The following is a 20,584-nucleotide window of genomic DNA, read 5'->3' on the forward strand; positions in this document are numbered from 1 at the left end:
GTGAACAGCGGGTTTTTGAGTGATGTGGGCACAGGGCCTGGGGTCGCTGTGACCAATGCAGTTGTTGATCTTATGGATGGGAGCAGGAGAGGATCACAGGGCTGAGGCAGCATGACCAGGAAGTCCAGCTTTGACCACAGATGCAGACAGCACCTTACAAAGGGAGTGAGTGCTGAAGGTGCGGCATGATGCCAAGCCTGGGAGAGGTGACCTCATCTGTGGCCCAGGGCTGTGCTGAGTGCAGGAAGGAAATGTGTGTGGAGGGGAGAGACAGTGGCAGTGAGAGGAGAGGACAAAGGCAGAAACATCAGAAGAGCCGGGTCAGTAAAGCTCTGGTAACTGAGTACAGGCAGAGGGAGGCTGCAGAGCGGAAAGGATGCGACGGCCCGTGGTTGTGGCTGAGACACAGGATCACTACCATCTCCCAGTGGAGGAGGCTTGGTGGTCAGAAGGAGGTGACGTGGACATGTATACGGTGGAGATGTCTGCATTAGCTGCTGTCTCACTCAGTTTTTCAGCCTGCTGTAACAGAACGCCACAGACTAGGTGGCTTAACCCACAGAACTTTATTTCTCACGGCTCTGGAGGCTGGTCAGTTCAAAGTCAAGGCACCAGCAGACCCAGTGTCTGGTGAGAACCCCCTTCCTGGCTCAGAGACAGCCATTTCCTTGCTGTGTCCTCACATGGTGGAAGGGACACTGGAGCTCTCTGGGGGCTCTCTTATAGCGTGCTGATCCCTTTCGCCTGATGTAATCACCTCCCAAAGGCTCCACCTCCAACTACCGTGCCAGTGGGGGATAGGGTTTCAGCCTATGAATTTTGGGAGGGAATAAACATTCAACCCATAACGATCATTTTACTAAATCTGTATATAATTTACTCTAGTCTAGTTTCTTCTTATAAAACAATTCATTAATCTAAAGTTTCAGTTAAAAAGTTTAAGGCATTGTCTGAAAAAGAAATGATGAGCTGGGGTGGAGCCCGCTGGTCATTATTCAGCTGTCCTGCCAAGGCCAGCCATGTGATGGTAGTCATGGAAAAAGATGCTTTACAAACAGCATCCCAGCCAGGGACCCTCATTCTCCTAAATGAGGCAAGGTGAGAAACCCAATGTGTGCAAAAATTTCAACTCAGCTGGGTCTGTTCCACGTGTCTGTAAGCCTGGAGAGGTGTTACATATACATGCTCATTCAGCAGGAGCCCGAGAGAGCAGAACTAGAATGAGGTGGTGCCGGAGCTGGCTGAGCTTTGTTACAAGGACCTAAATATTAAAAAAGTTTCAAAGTCTGAATTAAAAGAACGGGACGTGTTACAGTCAACAGGGAAGTGGAGGTCCATGTTATCCTGACATTTTGACCCTGCTACATTTAATCAGGGTTTTAGCCCTTGTAACTATTCCAAAACTATTGATTTTTCTAAAACTTGAGCCCGAAAAAAAGACAGAAGGCTATATATGATAGCAGTCTAATGATTTATCTTAAGAATCTGTGAACTGTGGAATCATGATTGTTAGGCCTGAGAGACACCTGCTCACCTTTCTGAAATGAGTTGCTTAAAAGGTACTCTGAGATTCAGAAAGGGTAAGGGATACAACGTTGACCTTTTGGAGACAGGAAACCTTTGATGAACTATAGGACGCCAAGACAGTTCATTTAAAAGATGGTTTCTAAGCATTATCCGAGGCTGGTTTTGTATGTGCGTTACTGAAGCCCTCAGGTTGTCTTTTTAAGAAAACCCAGCAAAAATAATGGTTTCCGCAGTGTTCATGTGTCTGCAACTCTCTTGTGGAACCTTGGCTTCTGGGCTTCAGAACAGCTTTTGTCTCTTTTGTGGGCAAAATTAAACCTTCCTCACCACTGACAGCATGGAACTCTCCTGAGATGGGCATTAAGGAGGAAAGAGACAGGAAAAGGTCACCAATACCATCTCCATGTAATTAAAGCAGTGCAAATAGCTAAACAAAATCGTTGCTAATGGTATTTACTTGATTCTATAATATGAGTCTCTGCTCTGGTCTCAGAATAAGTGAAGGGTCAGCTGCTGTTAAAAAGGTATAAAATAGATAAACAAGTTTCTACTGCAGAGCACAGGGAACTATAGTCAATATCTTGTAGTGACCTATAATGAAAAAGAATATGGAAAGGAATATACGTATGTACTTGTGTGACTGAAACATTATGCTGTCACTAGAAATTGACACAACGTTGTAAACTGCCTATACTTCAGTAAAGAAATGTAGAGATTATAAATCTTGGTTGCAGGCAATGGGGTGTGGATTTTTTTTAGGACAACGTAATGTTAGGTCTGTGTTTAGGCTTGTATGTTCTCTTTCTCTGCTTCTGTCTCTCTGTCTTTCTGTGTCTGTGTCTATGCACATGCACTCACCTTTATGTACATGTATATATGAGGGTTGCACATGCATGCATACATTATACATACGTGTACATGTGTATTTATACCTGCTTTTGTAAGATAGTAGTAATGAATAAAAGCTAGGTTCAAACTTAGAAAAAATAGGTTCAAACTTTTGTTGATAGACTCATATTGACCATCGACCACAATATACCAAGGAACCAAGGAACCAATGTATCCTCTTTTTGCTCTTAAAAATGAAAGACCCTAAAAATCAACAGTAATCAATGAACGTGTTTTTGGTTCCGGATGTGGAATTAGTGAAATTGTCTTGATATACATGTGGAAGTTAACACTTCTAAACGGCTGAAAATAAACTTAGAAATTTACACTGGTAAGAATGAGTCCCAGATAAAGTTGTGTCTTCATGTGTTGACCACATCATTGTTTAGGTACGTGGTAAACAACACGAATAGGGACACCGAGAGTGAGCTATCTCGGCCTTCAAGTCCAGCAGAGGCATTGGGGGAGGGCATTCAAAGGCCGCGAGTGCCCCAGGCTGCATCCAGACAATCAGAAGCTCCTCGCCCCCTTCCCTGTCCTTGCAATGTAAAGTTCTGCCCTCCACCCCGTTCTCACAGGGGGAACCGTTTTCAAGGATGCAGACTTGAGAGAGCAACGTGTTGTTGAGACCATCTGGACCTCATACCTGACTGAACCCAGTTAAAGCCTTTAGGTAAACTTTTAAGATTCTGGCGGGCAGGTGCGGAGACCTACTCGTCTTGCAACCGCCCACGACAAGCCTCCTAAGTCAGTTCCCTTGCTTGTTAAGCCTGCCACCTATCCATCTGGACTGGTCTGCCTCTTCCTTCACTCTCCCCTTGCCCTCCACAGATGGGGGCCGGTTTGTGAACCCACAAGAGTAGGCTAAGGAATAACAACATACTACGTGACGGGACACATGCATCAAGGCCTCAGAGGTGGAGTGGCAGGGAACGCAGCACTGCCTGTGTATCAGGGAAGGTTTCCTGGGAGGAGATGGTTGTGCGTCACAGGTGTCCTCCATTAGCTAACACCTGGTGAGGGAAGAGCCTTCCCCCGGGAGGGACTGTCACCTGTGTCCCGAAGACCTGAGAGAATAAGGCAAGGGAGTGCAAAGAAGTTTGGGTTCCTAGGATTTAGGGTGTGACGGGGAGCCGAGGAGGCCCTGCTGTTCCTTCCATCAGGCTTCCTCTGTGAAGACTTCCCTGACAGCTAGGGTTGGCTATCTCCTTCTCCATGTCCCCACGATGTTTTCGCATATTTCTATTACTGGATTTTTCACAACCAGTTTCGTTGTTCATGTCTGATTTCCATCCTTGTCTGTGGGATAAAACAGCAGCAGGGCTGCCGCCCGGTTCTCAGCATCAAAACTAGAAAACAGTAGGTGCTCAATACCTGTTTATTAAACACACACGTGAATGTCTGGCTGGCTGAGCGAGTGATGATGCAGTTTGGGGATGAGAGAGCCCAGAATTGCCTTGGTTATCAAGCAACACTTCATAAAACCTTAATGGTTTCATTTTTCTGTTCCAGATTACTTGCAGCATATAATAGCCTTACGGATAAACACCTGGCTGGATATTTTAACAATACAAGAATAAGGCGGCATCTCTTAAGATCAGGGCTGGTAAGAGATTTGGTTTACTTTCTCCCTGCCCCCTTGTTTCATTATGCCTGATAATTCCCTATCTTTTCTGGTTTCCACTTTGAGCTTATCAGTGACATCTTTTCCCTTCCCTCATCTTAGAAAAATTACTTCCTTTCCAAAACTCTGATTTATCTATTTGAGGCTGTGTTTCAAGGATAGGAAGAGAGGTCACAATGACTGCTGAAGCAACTTATAAATTATTGAGGAAAATCCCTATGAGTTTCCAACAGCTGATTTCATTTGTTTACTCATTCATTTATTCAACACGTATTTATTGAACACATTGTATAAACCAGGAACTGTTAGGGAGTTAAGGACAGAGAGGACTTCACTGTCTTCAGGAAGAAAAATATGGTTTTTAATAATCACAGGATATGGTGTGAAAGACATGAACAGTTCAAATTCTTCCCTTAAATTTTTAAAAACTCTTTCATTTCCTGTAATGGTTTATTGATACATTAGGGTCTTTCATTCACTCCAAAACTTTCATTTCCACAAAATTTTCGTTTCTCCAAATGTTTATAATGTGAAAACGTTTTAAAAACACTATAGTTTTCCACTGGAAGTAAGGGGTGTGGTTTTAGAAAGTGTGACTAACGATTTTGATTTTAGCTGTTTAAATTCCTCAAACACAGTAGGTTTCCTTAACTGTTGTTGCCATGGTGTTGGAAGGAGCTGCATTGCATTTCTAATTGTTGTTTATGTGCTTGGCACTCTGTCTGGGTAGATCTCAGAGAGCTTGCTTTCTGTCTCCTGGGGCTTTGTTATCAGACAGACCTGGCTGAAAGCTGGCTCTGCCATTTACCAGACAGACTCTTCAGCAAATCACTTACTTAACTTTCTCAGCTCCAGCTTTCTCAAAATGGTAAAATGAAGACAATGACAGTCAGCCCTCAGGATGGTTGTGGCAATTAGAGACGTGTAATAAATGGTTGTTGTAATTACCATGGTTACTATTAACACTACTTCTTCAGATAACGGTCTGTGAGCTTCATACATAAATGGGATGGACTTTGTATTTACTTATCAATATCATGAACTGGCATTCACTGAACACTGATTATGAGCCTGGCAGCTCAAATTAGGAAGACACAGCCCTTTCTCTAGAGCAGTGGTTTATACAGAGTCCCCGAATCATCAGCGGTTTTCAGCACCACCTGGGAACTTGTCAGAAAATGCAAATTCTAGAGCCCCCCGCCCCCCCCCCCCGATCTGTTGAGTCAGAAAATGTGGGGTGGGGTCCATCAATCTGTTTCAACTTGCCTTCCAGGTGATTCTTCAGGTGGTGGCTCAAGTTTAAGAACTTCTGCCCTATAGGAGCTTCCAGTATAGTTGGGGCGACTAGATGCTCCCAGAGGAGAGATGGCAATGACAGGCTAACTGCTAAGGGAGCGGCAGTGCAGGGCGTTCTCAACAAATGTTCCCCCGTTGGATAGACAGGACGTGATATCCCATGGACAGCACATCTCAAAGACTGTCACTGAGTTATTCGTAATTCCAAGCACACTTTCTATAACCACACCCTTTTCTTCCATCGGAAAATACATTCATAAAAGAAAGAGTATCAAGAAGCAGTCACTTGTAGCACAACTCTAACTGATCTCCACAGTCCAGTATGTCGCAACAGTCGTGCTAAAAAACTAGTCCTCAAAATTAAGAAATATGTGGACTTGAATTAGATACGAAAAGAAGAGCAGGGTTTAAATAAGTGGAAAGGAAGAAGATGAACACTCCAGGAAGGATAACATCCTCTGCTTAAAGAAGACAAAGTAAAATACAACAGATATGCCCAAGGGAGGGAATAAAAGAAAAGAAAAACAAGTAAGTAAAAATCAGAAACTGCCACTCCTGGGACTTTTAATGATGGCACTTGGAACCAAACCGAAATACTTTAAACCTGCAGCACGGCATAACCCGAAAATACCTGCATCACTACAAATCAAATTACATTCTGGGCTGGAGAGTGGAAGAAGAAAAGCAGTGTGAAAACAAAGTAATGAAACCAATTATTTTGAAAACAAACTGATGAGCGCCTGTAGCTTACATGTTTTGCCCTTCAGAGTATTTCCTGTGAGATCATCAGTCCTGTGATCACCGCTCCTATTTCATTGTTTCAAGGTAGCCCCCACCCCTTCCTCCTAAATGTGTTAAAAAAAAAAAAAAAGACATGAAAAGAACACCTGGGTTCCATCAAGGGAGAATTGTTACTCTAATGAAAATCTTGTTTTAAACGTCAAGTGCACCACCTGTGTGTGTTTTCACAATGATGGGTCTATGAGAAAGCCTTTCTCTTTTTTTTGCCTGATGAAATATTTATTAAAGGTGAAAGCTTATCAACCATAGTACTAGACTCCCTTAGGCTTAAAAGACACTGCCGCGTTCTCTGTCTGTCTGATTGACCGACTGTTTGTCTCCCTGTCTTTTTGCGTAACTGATAGTACATTTTTGGCTTTGTGTTTCTCTGTATGTTTTATTTATTCATGGCAGATCACAAGAAGTGGAAGAATACTTTCTGAAAAGGAATACAAACTAAATATCATGAGGAGGGATCACCAGAAATATATCCGGGAGTGCTTGGCCCAGGCGATTTTCCATAAGGTTCTTGATCTGGAGGTACAAGTATTAACTGTTTGCTTTACAGTTGACACTTTCTAATATGATAACTAGTGATGCCTTCTGTACCCAGAAGCAGGAGACTTCTTCCTATATTTTATTAAAAAAGGAATGGAACAAGGTGACCTGAGAAATTATATCCCTCTAGGTAGTGAGGAGACAAGACACTAAGTAAGCCCTTCTACATCCCAGTTAGGGGGAAACATGGACATCATTTCATGTTTTGTGATATTTAATTTAACAAATGTAGATTTTTAATCCATAATGGCTACTCTAAAACATACTAGCCCTCACCATCTGTACCTAAATTTCCATTTGCTAAGAAAAAAGTGGCATCTGTTTAAATATCAGTAATTCCACTGCCATGATTTTTTTTTTCAGATTTGTTATTCTTTCAAGGCTCTGAAGCTCAGCCTTATGCTAAATCTCAAGGAACAGGCACTGAAACATCTGCTGTCCCTCCCACTTTAGGCCACATTGGTCAGCATACATTCACTAACCAAGCGCCAACAACTTTTGTTTCTTAAGTCTGACAAGGCATTTTTAGTAGGCTAGCTAACTTGATGAACCATTTTAGCCTTGCTCCACGGAACTTGTAGTCAAGCATCAACACCGTTTAAAGTCTGTGAAAAAGCACGTCACTTCTTGGCTTAACCATGTAGCAGTAAATCAGAAATCTTGGCTTGTAAAACCGTTGATCCGTGGGTGCAGTAAACATTTATGAACAGCGACAGAGTCATCAGTAAACCAGCAGTAATAGCAGTGCCACTGAAAATACGTATTATTATGCTACTATTAAACTGAGCAAGTGTTGCATTCACTTCAGATGTATATGATCTGTTCATGTAGAAATTCATTTTGTGATTTATATTATGTGCATAAACTACATGGAGTCATTGTTTGTGACCCCAAATTCACCTGCTTATAAAAGAACTAGTTGGAATTTTACAATTAATGTTAAAAAAATAGTAGTGTGTAAAATTAATCTGTACATAATTTCAAACTTAATAGGCACCAAGCTCTGTTTTAGTCTTGATCCTTGAACTTTGGTTTTCCAAAATTTCATATTCCTGCCACACTGTAACTGTTAAATATGCTGTTTTTAAAGAAGACTTCATGTATTCTAAGTTTGGAGTAAATATCTTAGACAAATGTTAATATGTAATATATAATTTTATATAATATATATAATTTAAAAATAAAATATTTCTAAATTGTCACATTTATTTCACATTTAGTTTCTGCTGATGCTGTTTACTAATATTGTTGTATTAATATTCATGTATTCATTCATGCAAACAAATGTTAATTGCAGGCTTACAGTGTACCAATATGGGGCTATGTGATGTAGCTGTGAGATATAATTTTGTAAAAAATGCTAAAGAAAGTGATCAAATGCTAGAAGAGAGGAACAAGCAGACTGAGCTCAGAAAGAAGGGAAGGATGACTTGCCCCTGTGAGAGTCAGGGGGAGCTGAACAGAGGTCCCGCTGTTTGAACTGAACCTGGCCTGAGACTCACGGGAAAACACGAGCAGAGCGTCCCAGAAAGTGAAGATGGCAGGTGTGAGGCTGCAGGGTGCGAAGGGACATGGTGGATGGAAAGGAAGGCTCGCTGCGGCCAGACTGCACTGGGCATTGGTTGAAAGAGTGGCAGGAAGTGACTCTCCCCAATAAGTTGGGGCCCAGTTTCTGGCGGCCTTCAATTCCCAGCTAGGTCTGGAGTGTAGGTGATGAGGCGATGAAACCTTTTTCAGCAGGGGGTGAAATAAATGAGCAGAGCTGTTTTAGAAAGATGATGTTGCTAAAAATGTGGAAGATGGATTAATGAGCTGGAAAAGATTGGAGGTGGGAGGTCAATTAGGAAGCTGTTGCCAGAGGGTGTGGGCTAACGCAGTCAAAGATGCCGGGGAGATGCAGCTGTCTGCAGAGATCTGGGGAGAGAGACCACACTGACTGCACAAGGAGGAAAGGAGGCACTCAGAGCAACTCCAGGGCTTCTAGTTTGGTGGTGTGTGCCTCATGGGCCATCAGGAAAAACAACACGGGCTAGAAAAGAACCTTCCAGTGGTGGAAAAACGTGCCCGAGAGAGTGTTGTCCTGGGAGCCAGGAGGGTCTCACCAGCTGCCAAATGGTTAAATAAGGTGACTACTAGGGTGAAAAAAAAAAAAGAGAAATTACATTTGACCCAGAGGATGAAGACATCAGTGGCCTTGGGGAAACTAGTTTCAGATGGTAAAGTCGGGGTGGGAGTGGGTGACTGCAGTGAGCGGAGAATAAATGGAAGATGGAAAATGGTTGGTAGTGAATTTAATAAAGTTCAGCGGTAAGTGGGTGAGATAAGAGGGAGAGAAGAAAGGTTTCAAGAAGAGGATTGATGATTGAGGCTGCAGGGTCCCAGCGGCAGTAGGAGGGGATCAAGAACAGAGAAAAAACCCCACTTTTTTAAAAGGACTCGTCAGTCAGACACTCTCAGATGTATCTGAATGATTTCAAATCAGATTGTGAGCAGATTATTTTTACATGAGGTTTATTTAAAAATTCTATAATGAATATATTACTGACAATTTGGGAATCACAAGAAACCATAAGAAAGGAAAATCACCATCCATAAGCACACATCCCTCCCCTCAGAGATAACTGCTGCTAACATCCTCACACTCCATCTTAGTCTCTCTCCTGTTCATATTTATACATTAATAAAAGCATGCTACGTTGTGAGAGGAGCATGGTGTTTTTGAAAAAAAAAAAAAAAAAAAAAAAAAAAAAAGCCTAACAGGCAATTAGTGTCAGATAGACCAAGATTCAAATTACAGCTTCACCGCTGACCGGATGTGTGACCTAGGGCCAGTTCAGGTCCTCTGCCTCGGTTTCTTCATTTGTAAAATGAGGCTGTGTAGCAATTGGACTTGTTTGTGGAGAGACGATGGACAAACAGCTCTTTCCCAGGACAGGGACAGGCACACGGTGTGAGCTTGACCAGCTGTATTTCTGTGCTGCATCCTACTTTTATCTGCAGCTCTTGCATTTTCCACTTTTTGAAACACAATCTTTATGAATCTTATTTTTAAATTTGTATTTATTTATTTATTTGTTTATTTATTGTTTGGGGGGAGGGGAATTAGTTTTGTTTTTTTTTTTGTTTATTTAATGGAGGTATTGGGACTGAACCCAGGACCTCATGCATGCTAAGCACACACGCTACCACTGAGCTACACCCTCCCCTGCTTTATGAATCTTATTTTAATAATTATTTTCTATTCTGTTATGTGGATATGCCAAAAACTTCACCACTCTCTTGAAAGTTTATATTGCTTCTGAATTTCTGCTTTGAGAGAAAATAAAACCTTTCAGACAGCATCTTTGTGCATAAAACATTTTTTTTTTATTATTCAGATTTTCCCCTACGTGTAGACATGAAATTTATCAGTTAGAGAGTAGGAACACTTTTAACTGCCTAATGTATTTTAGGAATTGGCTTTCCAAAGAGTTGTACCAATTTATATCCCCACTTGCACACTTATGCAGGTGATTCTTCTCCATCTCAACGACAGGAGGGGTAATTGAGAATCCAGTTAGCTGGTGGGATTATTTTCCTCTAAAAATTATTTGCTATAACTGATATGATTCTTTCCTCCTGTATGCTTAGCGTTACCATCAGCTTGAAATTAAGAAGAAGCTGGAGACCTTAGCTAGGAAGGAGCGAATGCAGAGATTTAAGGTAAGGAGTTGACATAACTTCTACTTCATAATATTATTTCATGCTTTTGAAGGCCAGTGGTACTATCATTGGAGTACCTTGGGGCACTTTATTTGGGGGTAACTCATAACTGAGGTCAAATGATCGTTCCACCAAGCTTAAATCTTGGCCACCTCTGTTATGGAAGATCATGACAAAATAGGAGCTTCTGTGTGAGATAAATTATTTAAGGGGGTGTGGAGGGATAAATTGGGAGTTCGGGACTTGTAGATACTAACTACTATATATAAAAAAGATAAAAAACAAGGACATACTTTATAGCATGAGGACTATATTCAATACCTTGTAATGGCCTATAATGAAGAAGAATATGAAAAGGAATATATATATATATAAATGAATCACCATGCTGTACATCAAAATTAACACATTGTAAATCAACTATGCTTCAGTTAAAAAGAAAACATAAAAAAATCGTATGAAGCACAGATCATTCCAAGAAAAACCTGAAAACATTCTTCTCAAGTTTGAAATTTTGCTTTTGTATTTTCTTGATTGATTTGTGATAGAGGCCAAAAGATTTGTTTGTCATAAGAAGGTAAAAATAGACTGTGATGTTCCCAATGTGACGGAAAGCACGGCACTTTAAGAATTATCCATCCAATGGCACATTTTCATGTGATCAAGGCCCTTGAAAATATATGGTAGGAAAGCATAAGATTTAGACATTTTGTGAAGGCATTTAAAAATCCCTCGTTTTCTACTTTTGTATTTGATATTCCTTCTTTGCAGTGAACTTATGAGATGTATACATTTAAATCAAGAGCTGAGAGATTCAATTAGGCATGTTTGAGAGGTTTCAGTTTAGGTTGGCAGTTTTACTCAATTTCTTGAGCCATTCAAACCCAAATGTTGTTCTTCATTTTGTGTCGTATTACAAGTGTGGGGATTAAGACACATTTCACAAACTGATGAATATTCGTAAAGCTTCTGTAGAATAACTTGCCATAGGAAACAGTAATTTTCCCTCTTGCCTGATAGACTCAAATCTGTCTATTTTATCTTGGTCAAAAGATATTCTTGTTATAAAAGTGTTGTTTAATAACAGAAGATAGGTTGTTTCTCAAGATCAGGAAAGTTGGTTTGTAGCGATTTGTGGTTAAGTCAACTTTGCCAGAAATGACCTATATCAAGGGCTGAGTTACGGATTCTGTAATTTCTCTGTATGTGGTTGGAGAAAATGTTCACTGGAGGTAAAGAGTGACCAGCACGGCCTGAAGTAGTCCTCTGTTCACTCTCGCCCAGAATGCCAGACACGCTCATGAGGTGCATGGCATGTTTTGGCATTGGCAGAAGTTCGTGAGAGACACTCTAGTTCCTCCCTGTACGGTTTTAACTTGTAACAGTTTTCACTTTATGACTGCACTTGGGGAAAGACCTATATTTTAGGTCCTCTTTATGTAATATGTAACCCTGTGCTAATGGCATTATGTAATTATTTTTTAAGGCAGAAAAGTAATACGTTCTGGGAGTTTCTACCGATCAGAGTAGTGAGGAACGTTGTGCTTCTCATAGTGATCTGCTTAAAGTGGATTAATGACTGTTATTGCTAAAACCAAGGATACACTGCATTTGGGCACAGCTATTTCTTTGGAGAAAGCTTATTCTGTGACCTGCCTCTCACCACCACACCCAGTACAGCTGTGGAACCGTCTCCCGACTACCGCGATAGTCCTCAGAAGGAACACTTTTGAAAAGAATGAGAAAGGACTTCTTTAGTCATAAAACATCTCTTATTTGATGGGCACTAACTTAACCCACATGACTAATTCTGCATCAATTTGTTCATTCACTTTCTTATTCTTAGGGAGAGCACATGAGATGGACTATAGAGAATAACAGGCCAGTCCTGTCTCCCCGCCCCCCAGTTGGCCCAAAGACTAACCAAGGCCATAGTGTTCTGGTTGATGGAGGACATTGTGGCCCAGTAACACCGGTGAGTCATACTAAGCACTCTGATGAGGCACCAAGCCAACTGATTAACTTATGATTCCTTATTACTCTCAGAAAGCGTGCTCTCTGGGTACGTGGCTGTATAACCCCGCACATCCTACTGAATGAAAACATAGTCTTGTCTCCATTCAACTCTGTCTCTACTGAATGTCCCACCTCCCATCAGTATCATCCCTGCCATATCCATTGTCTTACTGTTAGATTGGTTTTCTTGAAGTGCAGATTACTTACGTCACTTACATGCCTGGATGCCTTCACTGGCTCTGCATCACCTATAGGAAAGCCCAGGTTCTTGACCTGACATTTAAGACCCCAAGCCACATGACATCAATTTAGCTAGCCCAATACTTTTCTCCACGATTACCCTTTAGCACCCTACGGTGCAGCAGAATTGAACTGCTGGTTGTTCCGCACGTGTTCTGTATTTTCTGACCTCTGGATTTTGTTCTTGCTGTTCCCTCTACTCTCACCTTGTCTGTAAAGCCTCTTTATGCACAGAGATTCAGTGGTGCTGCCCATCATGTTGGGCCAGATACTTGAACTTCTTTTATGAAAAGTATATGCACATCCTCTAAGATAAAAATAATTAAATGCATGGAAAGTCTATTTAAAGAAATTGCACACTGACATTTCATTCCAGTTCAATTCATTTATAACCTAGGAGTGGTATTTGCTTGAAGGAAGGTGAGGTAGCTTGAAACAATGCAGATACAGGAAAAGATTTGCAAAATATGTGCTGGAGGTTGATGGTTTCAGTTGTAAATGAACCACTTGATTACATTTCTTCTCGCTTTGTGTGGCCTAATCTATTTCTTTGTTAGCATGATTTTTTTTTGGATTGCACAATATTTATAGAGGAATTGCAATGCTTTCACAGATTGTTGAAGTAGGTTCATCACATATAGCGTTAAGCTTTGACACTTTCAAAAGGTAAATATGTTTTGATGTTTCCCGATGAACAGCTCAAGTTATGAAAAGCAACCGTCTTCCCTTTGTTGTTACCCTATTTCCAGGCTTCATTTAAATGTATATGTACACAAATAATTCTTTTATTGGGCGGCAAATTCACTAGACTCTCAAAAGCTTTTCCTGGGTGAAACAAAAGAAACCATCAAGTGCCGTTTTCTATCTTCCCACCTGTTTCAGAGAGGAAAGAACCCTTGAAAGGCTTTCTTTTCAATTTTCCAGCTGAACACCCTCAATAAGTAGTTTATGATACATCCAGGAGATCTTAATGTGGCAGGAGTGAGAAAGTAATTTTAAAATGACAGGAAACACTGACACCAGCACTTCAGACGCCTTTCTATCTGGGAAGCCAGGAGGCTTCACGGGCTCACCCGCCGTGGCGCTTCTGCACCATAAGGGATGCTGACTGTGGCCTTGGCATTGCAGTTCCCGTTTTACAGAAATTCAAGTCCTTCTTTTTGTTTTCCCAGCTTGGTTACAGATCCTCTAAATTTGACTCCCGACCTCCAGGTGCCACCGAGATGAAGGTAATAACCCTTTTGGGATATTGCCCTCCATTTTTCTCTTTTAACTTTCTTGAGTGAGTAAGAAAGCATACGGTGAATAGTTGTTGCTCTTGGTCACTAATTGCACCTAAACTTTCAAAATAGCAGCTAGGTTTTTAGCTGCACCGTTTCATTAAAACTGTGGAAAGTCTTTCAGCTAATTTCGTACATGCTTGGAAAATTCACCCCCAGAGATCTTCTACTGAGAATTAGAAATGCTCAGCTAAGCTGAGTAATCACCAGGTCGTCAATTGCAATTCACATTCTGGTACAATTTTGAAAATGTTAAGCTACAGTGCCATATTTATTCTGAGAAAATATACTACGAACAGTTTAAAATGTAGCAAATTTAAGGTGGCTTCTGATGTGAACCACAACAGTTTGTAGCTCACAGCTGTTAGCTGAATGGTGCAGATTTGTTTCTGGAGATAAATGTAATCAGTTAAACATTTGACTGCCACATTCATCGGACTGAATGATATCTGTGTGCAAATGTGGGGAAGTAAAGTTTAGAGCACAGCAGCCAACAGATCATGTTCCAGTTTATGGCAACCTGCTTTCTGAATCTTACGTTCAGTGTTTTTGTGTTCAGTTGGATTTTTTGACAGGAGAGAGCCTTAAGGCATATTTGTTTTCCAGAGATCAGAAGAATTCTTTTGGGTGATCTAATTCCCTTGTTCAGAAAACTTCTAGTTTGATTTTTCTTTGTAGGTGTTGAGACCTTTCACCCTTTGGCTTATGTAGGCTTATGTCCTGTTTCTTTAGATCAAATGCTGCTCTAGTCCATCCCCTTGGCTTCCTGTGAAGGTTTGTGTACTGAGCCCACAGTTAGGACTTTAACATAAGGATGCACTCCCTATACCCACACACATGTGTCTCAGCTCGTGTGCCATTTCTGCTCTAGAAGTCATTAAAATCTCAGACTCCTTTTGTGCCAGTGATCTACTAAATTTAGTCTGTTGCCTTCATCCACGTGAGCCACAATTGAATATCACTCTGTGGCTATTCCAGCCAGAGAGAAGGAGATAAGTGGACAGTGAGGACACAGCTCTTCCTTCTCAGGGCATGATCTAGAAGTTCTGGTATAACTTCTGTTCACATCTTACTGGCCAAAACTGAGGCATACATCTAGACAGAGTTGCAAGAGATGCTGGGAAATATAGTCTTTATTCGGGAGAGCAATGTTCTGGATAAACATTCTATTCCGTGAAGAAAGGAAAATAGACATTGGGGAATATTGTCTTTGCTACCCTTCCCGCGTCTGGCTCACAACTGGCTCTTCAGACGTGGATGTGCAAGTGTACCATTCCTCTTTTCTACTCGTCCGTTTTCTTCTCTTACTCGTACATTAGGATAAAATAGAACTGCTTTTGTGAAACTTTAATTTTTACTGGTCTCATTGACTTATTTCAAATAGCTTTCAGTTCTCAGTTCTGTTAGTTCTCTAGTATTTTGCTGTTATTGTCCCTTTGGCAATGTCTGTGTGCTTCATTTGGCACTAATTGTCTTGCATCGCCATTAGATGTTAAAAATTACTTTTTAATCTCCTCATAGTGACTAGAGTTGGAATCCAGTGTTGACTTAACAGAATCCGAGATTTAACAACATGTGACATGCTTGTCAAGATGGTACCCAAACCAATTTTTGGTGGTGGGAGCTTCCCCATTGCCATTTTGTATGTATTTATACAACACATTTCCAGAGTTGAATATTTGTTGTCACCAATCTTTAGTGTCAGTGTAATAAACCTTATTCATGAATCATTTATATACCATCCTTCTCACACTCTCTTGCCCAGATCTGCATGTATTATTCTTAACAGGCTTTCTACTATTGTATTGTAATAGAACCACTGGGCCCAAAGCCGTTTTTTTTCCATTTTTGAAACATTGTTGGTCTTTATACTAAAGTTACAATGTTCTATCAGTGCCCCAAAAGGCACGTCTTATGCTCCGAACTGGCACTTTTGGTATTCTCTGCAGTACATTCTTGATTAGAAAATGCATCAGTCAGGGTCTCAGCAGGAAACAGATGGCTTATACAAATAGGGTAATTAGGAAGGGTTTAATAAAGAAACTGTTTACAAAGATGCAGGCAAGGTTAAGGAAAACCAACAAGGGATGTAAAGCATGCTGGGGTGAGCAAGATGGGAAACCACACCACCTAGGCCTGAGGGGGAGAAGAAGGGATTAGTTACTGGAACCAGCAGGCAGTACCTGTCAGCTTGGAGAGGACTTCCTGACAGGAGCTGTGGACCTTGGTGGAGGGACCAGCTGTCCCATCATGACCTTAGTGGGAAAGATCGAGGAGCATTAAGACCCCAATCTCCTTCCCTCCAGTCTTTTGATCTCCTGCTAGTGTCTTTCATTGGCCAAATCCAACTGGAATCCTGGGGTTAGTTGATGTGGTCCTTAATAAAGGAATGAATCCCCACAGCCAGAGCAGAACAGAAAAGACAAAGAAGAGGGGCCGATGGAAAATATCCAGCCTGGAAAACATCTCCACTTATACAGTGTTTTCTGAAGTCACCAGTTACTATTTTTTTATTTTTGTTTTCTTAATATTTCAAGGAAGAGGTTGAATAAATGGTGATGGGTTAGAGTTAAGCATCTTCCTTCCCTCTTTCTGAATCATATTATTTGCATTTACTTCAGCACCAATCTTAAGACTTAAAGGACTCATGCTAGAGTTGATGTTGAAAACATTTAAACAGAAATGAGTTCATTCTAATCATATCCCTTTAGATCTCTAAGATAGGAACATTACTCAACTTAACATTCAATTGAGCAAAGCCATTCTATGTACAACATCAATTAGGAATTGTCAGTGAGTTTTCAGTGCAAATAAAATACAGGAGCCTAACAGAGAACATCTCCTTTATCTAAAATGCCCTATAATTGTGGCATTTAGGTATGTAGAGGACTTCCATACCGTATGTTTTAACAAATACTTTGGGTCATAAGTGTATGTATAATGGAAGGACATAATTAAAGTTTAATCTGTTCAGTGAGAAGGCACCATTAATTACTCTAGGCAATTTGCTGAGTTATTAATTGGCTCTGGAAACATGTCAAGATACTAATTTAAATGGAATTTTTTTTCCCTTAATTGTCTAGACAACTCCTCGACCATACACTGCCCCGGGAAATATGCAGCCTCCAATTCGATTACAACCTCTTCCCAGTAATATTGCAGTAGGAACTGTTCCAAAGATAACTTCGGGGTCCAGATCAAAAACCTCACTGCTGGAAAATGAAGCTCCGTTTCCCATTGGGGTAAATGTTATGTCTTCAAGGATTATCTTTTTTTTCTTGATTCGAGTATTGGATTATCACAGCCTTTACAATGCTAGATTCAATTAATCTACTCAGTGAAATTTATATTGTGCACTTATTAGGCACTTACTATGTACTTCTGTTTAATTATGTCTTATTTTAGTAAAAGGTCAAAGATTTATGTCATCTGAAGAGAAACCAGAGTGCAATTATGTCTAACTTTAATTGGAAGGCCTGTAATTTCTGTGTTACTGGGCAAAGAGCAAAGAATAGTTCTATAGTATATAAGGTGATCTCTCATTAATTTGAAAGTTTGTATGAAAAACAAAGAGGGACTTTTTAATAGCTAACTATGACTTCTATAAGAATAGAACCAGTGTTGACTGCTTCCAAATTTTAAATGCATGAGACCTAGAAAATGACACTTTCCAAGGACAGGTTTGCATTTACATGCCGACTTACTTTACCATCAGTGTATGAAATTGCTTCAAGTTTGACTCTAGAGAAGGCTGGCTAAAGAAGGAAAAGAATGTCCATCTTTTAAAAAAATCCTGAATTTAATCACACACAGAAGCTTGACTCTGCTTCCTTCTCAAGGTTATGTCTCAGTCAATTGTCACTTATTTTAGGAGAGAATAGGAAGGAAGGATGGTAGCCATAAGATATGAGTTACTTAGAGAGGGAAGGATAATTGGGACAATCAGTATTGTTTGCATTTCTAGGACCAAGAAGAACCATTTGCCAGCTTAAGAAAGAAGCTGTGTCACGAGTATACTTGTAATTATGTTCAAATAGGTGAATCTCATTCCATTCACTATTGGGAAAAATCAGACATATGAAATGAAGATATTTTAACCAAAATTGACAGATAACCTTGACACTAAGAAATTAATTCAAGTAAATGATTGTATTCCACAGTAAAAGTCTAAATATATCCCTAAAATGGTAAATAATATTTTAATCCTTTTAAAATGTATTTCCAGCTTGTGAAGCACTTTTCACAAACCTTACTTTAATAGTAGTTTCTCAGAAGGCAGGAAAAATGAAACCAAAAGCAGTGGCATGTGTCTAGGGAAGACTGGGAAAACTGCTTAGAGCTAGGCAGGAACTTGCTGGGTCATGAGCCAATTAGGTTGACACTTTCTGGGACCTAGTCTCCACTTTGAAGGTCCAGAGATTTCCCATTTCAAGCTAGGGTCCAGGAATGGTCAGGTACCCAAAAGGTTGTCTCAGGCTAACTAAAATAACACATGACATGTCCATTTTTCTCACTATAGTAAATCAAAATAGGGAATCAAACCAAAATTAGGGGCCATGAACTCACCAGCTGTCAAATAAATCCAACTTGTAGAAGCAGGACATTTTCCCCTGCAGGTGGACTACCAGGTCACAATAAGAAGGTTGCCTGGTGAGTGTGGAATCAGAATGAGGGGATATGGTAGAATGGAACGTTACTGGCATCAGGCTAAGATGGCCTGATACATCTGTCTCATCTTAGGAATGGGCTTGCCAAAGGTACCAGAAAGCTCAAAGGTCTTCGGCTAAAACCCTCTCTATCCTCCAGAGATAACTTTGCCTTTAGGACTGGAAATATTCAAATGGGTGGGATGTCCTCTCCCCTAGATAGTACTCAGATGGGCACTTTCCACGTTTGCCAAGGTGATTATATTCTTTTCTAAGCTCCTATATCTATTAACTCTGCTTGATTGGACACATTTTTCTCTTAGGTATGTGGACACCATCAATCAGGTAATATTCAAGTTCTGGCTAGGGAACGATTTTCCTTTCAGGTGATTTTCCAAATCTGCTCTATGCTGCTGGGTGGATTTATTAATTAAACCTGCACAGGGCCTTTTATTTTACTATTTCCAAGTTTCAGGGTGTGAGGGAGGGATAAGTACTTAATGGTGGCTCACTTGTGCTGCAAAGATTGAGACCAATTCCATGTTAATGTTAGCTAGTGAATCACACTTGTCATCCAGTGAAATTTATTGGGCACAATGCGCCAGGCATTGGTGGTACATCAATTATCAAAACAGATAAAATCTCTAACCTATTAGAGCTGACACTGTGATGCACATAGGCAAAATATACTGCCAGGAAAGACTTGCAATGTTTTCAGTGGCATTGGTGATGAAAATTACTTAATATAAAACCAGACAAGAAATTCCTAAAGAACAGCAGTCTGCATGATTGCTGAGTACGTAGTGAGCACCCATCAAAGAGTAGAGAATGTGCACATGGGAGTTGTTTGAAGTTTAAACAGATTTATGCAGGTTGAAATTTCTAAATATCAGGAGTGAGGATCTTTGATTTAGGCAAAAGCAATTTGGTCAAAACAGGCTGGCTGAGATGCAGTTGAGTAAAAATAATGACTTGATTGAAAATGATTTGCCTTAGAATGAGAGCCTCTTATACACTATTGACATGTGTAGAAATTGGTACAACTATTTGTGAAGGCAATATGGGGCTATCTATCAGCATTTTAAATGAACATGCTCAAGCATTTTAACATATAGGAATTTATCCTAGGAACACACACATTGCGGAAAGAATTCGATTCAGCAATATTTAGTACTATAATATTTGCAATAGTGAACAGTTGGAAGACACCTAAGAATTCATTGTTTAAGAATGTTGTAGTATATTAAAGTATGTTAAAAATAAGGTAAAATTATTTGTACTGCCATGGTAAGATGTCCAAGATGCTTTGGGCTAAAAAAAGGCAAAATAAGGAACAGAAGGTTAATTTTGTTTTGATTTACTAAACCATTTCCAAATAAGGCATGCCATTGATTGATAACTATTTAGAAATGTTTAAAAAATCTCCAGCCCACAAAAGTTCTGGATTCATTGATTTTATTGTTCTTATTATCTTATCACTTCATTAATTTGTTTGTTATTACAATGTCAAGGCACACCATCACAGGAAAATTGGAAAAGGTAGGAAAAGAAAAATGAGAATGTAAAGAACACCTGTGACATCCAGCATTCTAATAATTCTAAACTCCTCTGTAAATACCTATTTAAATCCCTTTCTGTTCGTGTAAACATGGTTTTCAATCAAAACATGGGCTACACATGCCTCTGTTTCACCTGGTTTTGCTTATTCAGCAATGAGGCGTATTTGGAGGATGACTTCCTTTTCTTAAAAGTAGCTTTTCACGAGTTAAACATCTCAAAATAAAGAATGCATTGTCTGAAAATGAATTTAAAAACACACCAAGTCAATTGATAAAAAATGGATTAAAATGATGAACAGTACCTTAAAGTTGGGGAAAATACCTCAGATATACAAAAATTATCAATTTGGGAAAAGTCCAGAGACACAAATGTACCTGAAAAATATAATATAATTATTGATTATACCTTTGGTGCTTTTTCATCATTAAGGTAATACATGTTGACCAGACTTTCAAATAACACAAAGA

The 20,584-nt window shown here is 40.0% G+C and overlaps 1 protein-coding gene across 2 annotated transcripts in view; it reads left to right on the forward strand.

Moving 5' to 3' along the window:
- Positions 1 to 20,584, forward strand: part of ERICH3 (glutamate rich 3) — a 104,894-nt gene that overhangs the window by 25,321 nt on the left and 58,989 nt on the right. Inside the window, exons 2-7 of one of the 2 annotated variants that reach the window (XM_064493450.1) lie at positions 3,928 to 4,021; positions 6,530 to 6,655; positions 10,304 to 10,375; positions 12,222 to 12,350; positions 13,804 to 13,860; positions 16,995 to 17,153. In XM_064493450.1, coding sequence (XP_064349520.1) covers positions 6,581 to 6,655; positions 10,304 to 10,375; positions 12,222 to 12,350; positions 13,804 to 13,860; positions 16,995 to 17,153 — 492 coding nt within the window. In that variant the 5' untranslated portion in view covers positions 3,928 to 4,021; positions 6,530 to 6,580. The remainder of the gene's footprint in view (positions 1 to 3,927; positions 4,022 to 6,529; positions 6,656 to 10,303; positions 10,376 to 12,221; positions 12,351 to 13,803; positions 13,861 to 16,994; positions 17,154 to 20,584) is intronic. The other variant, XM_031465392.2, reaches the window with a different exon arrangement.

The sequence above is a fragment of the Camelus dromedarius genome, chromosome 14 (assembly GCF_036321535.1).
Source record: "Camelus dromedarius isolate mCamDro1 chromosome 14, mCamDro1.pat, whole genome shotgun sequence".
NCBI classification, from domain to species: domain Eukaryota; kingdom Metazoa; phylum Chordata; class Mammalia; order Artiodactyla; family Camelidae; genus Camelus; species Camelus dromedarius.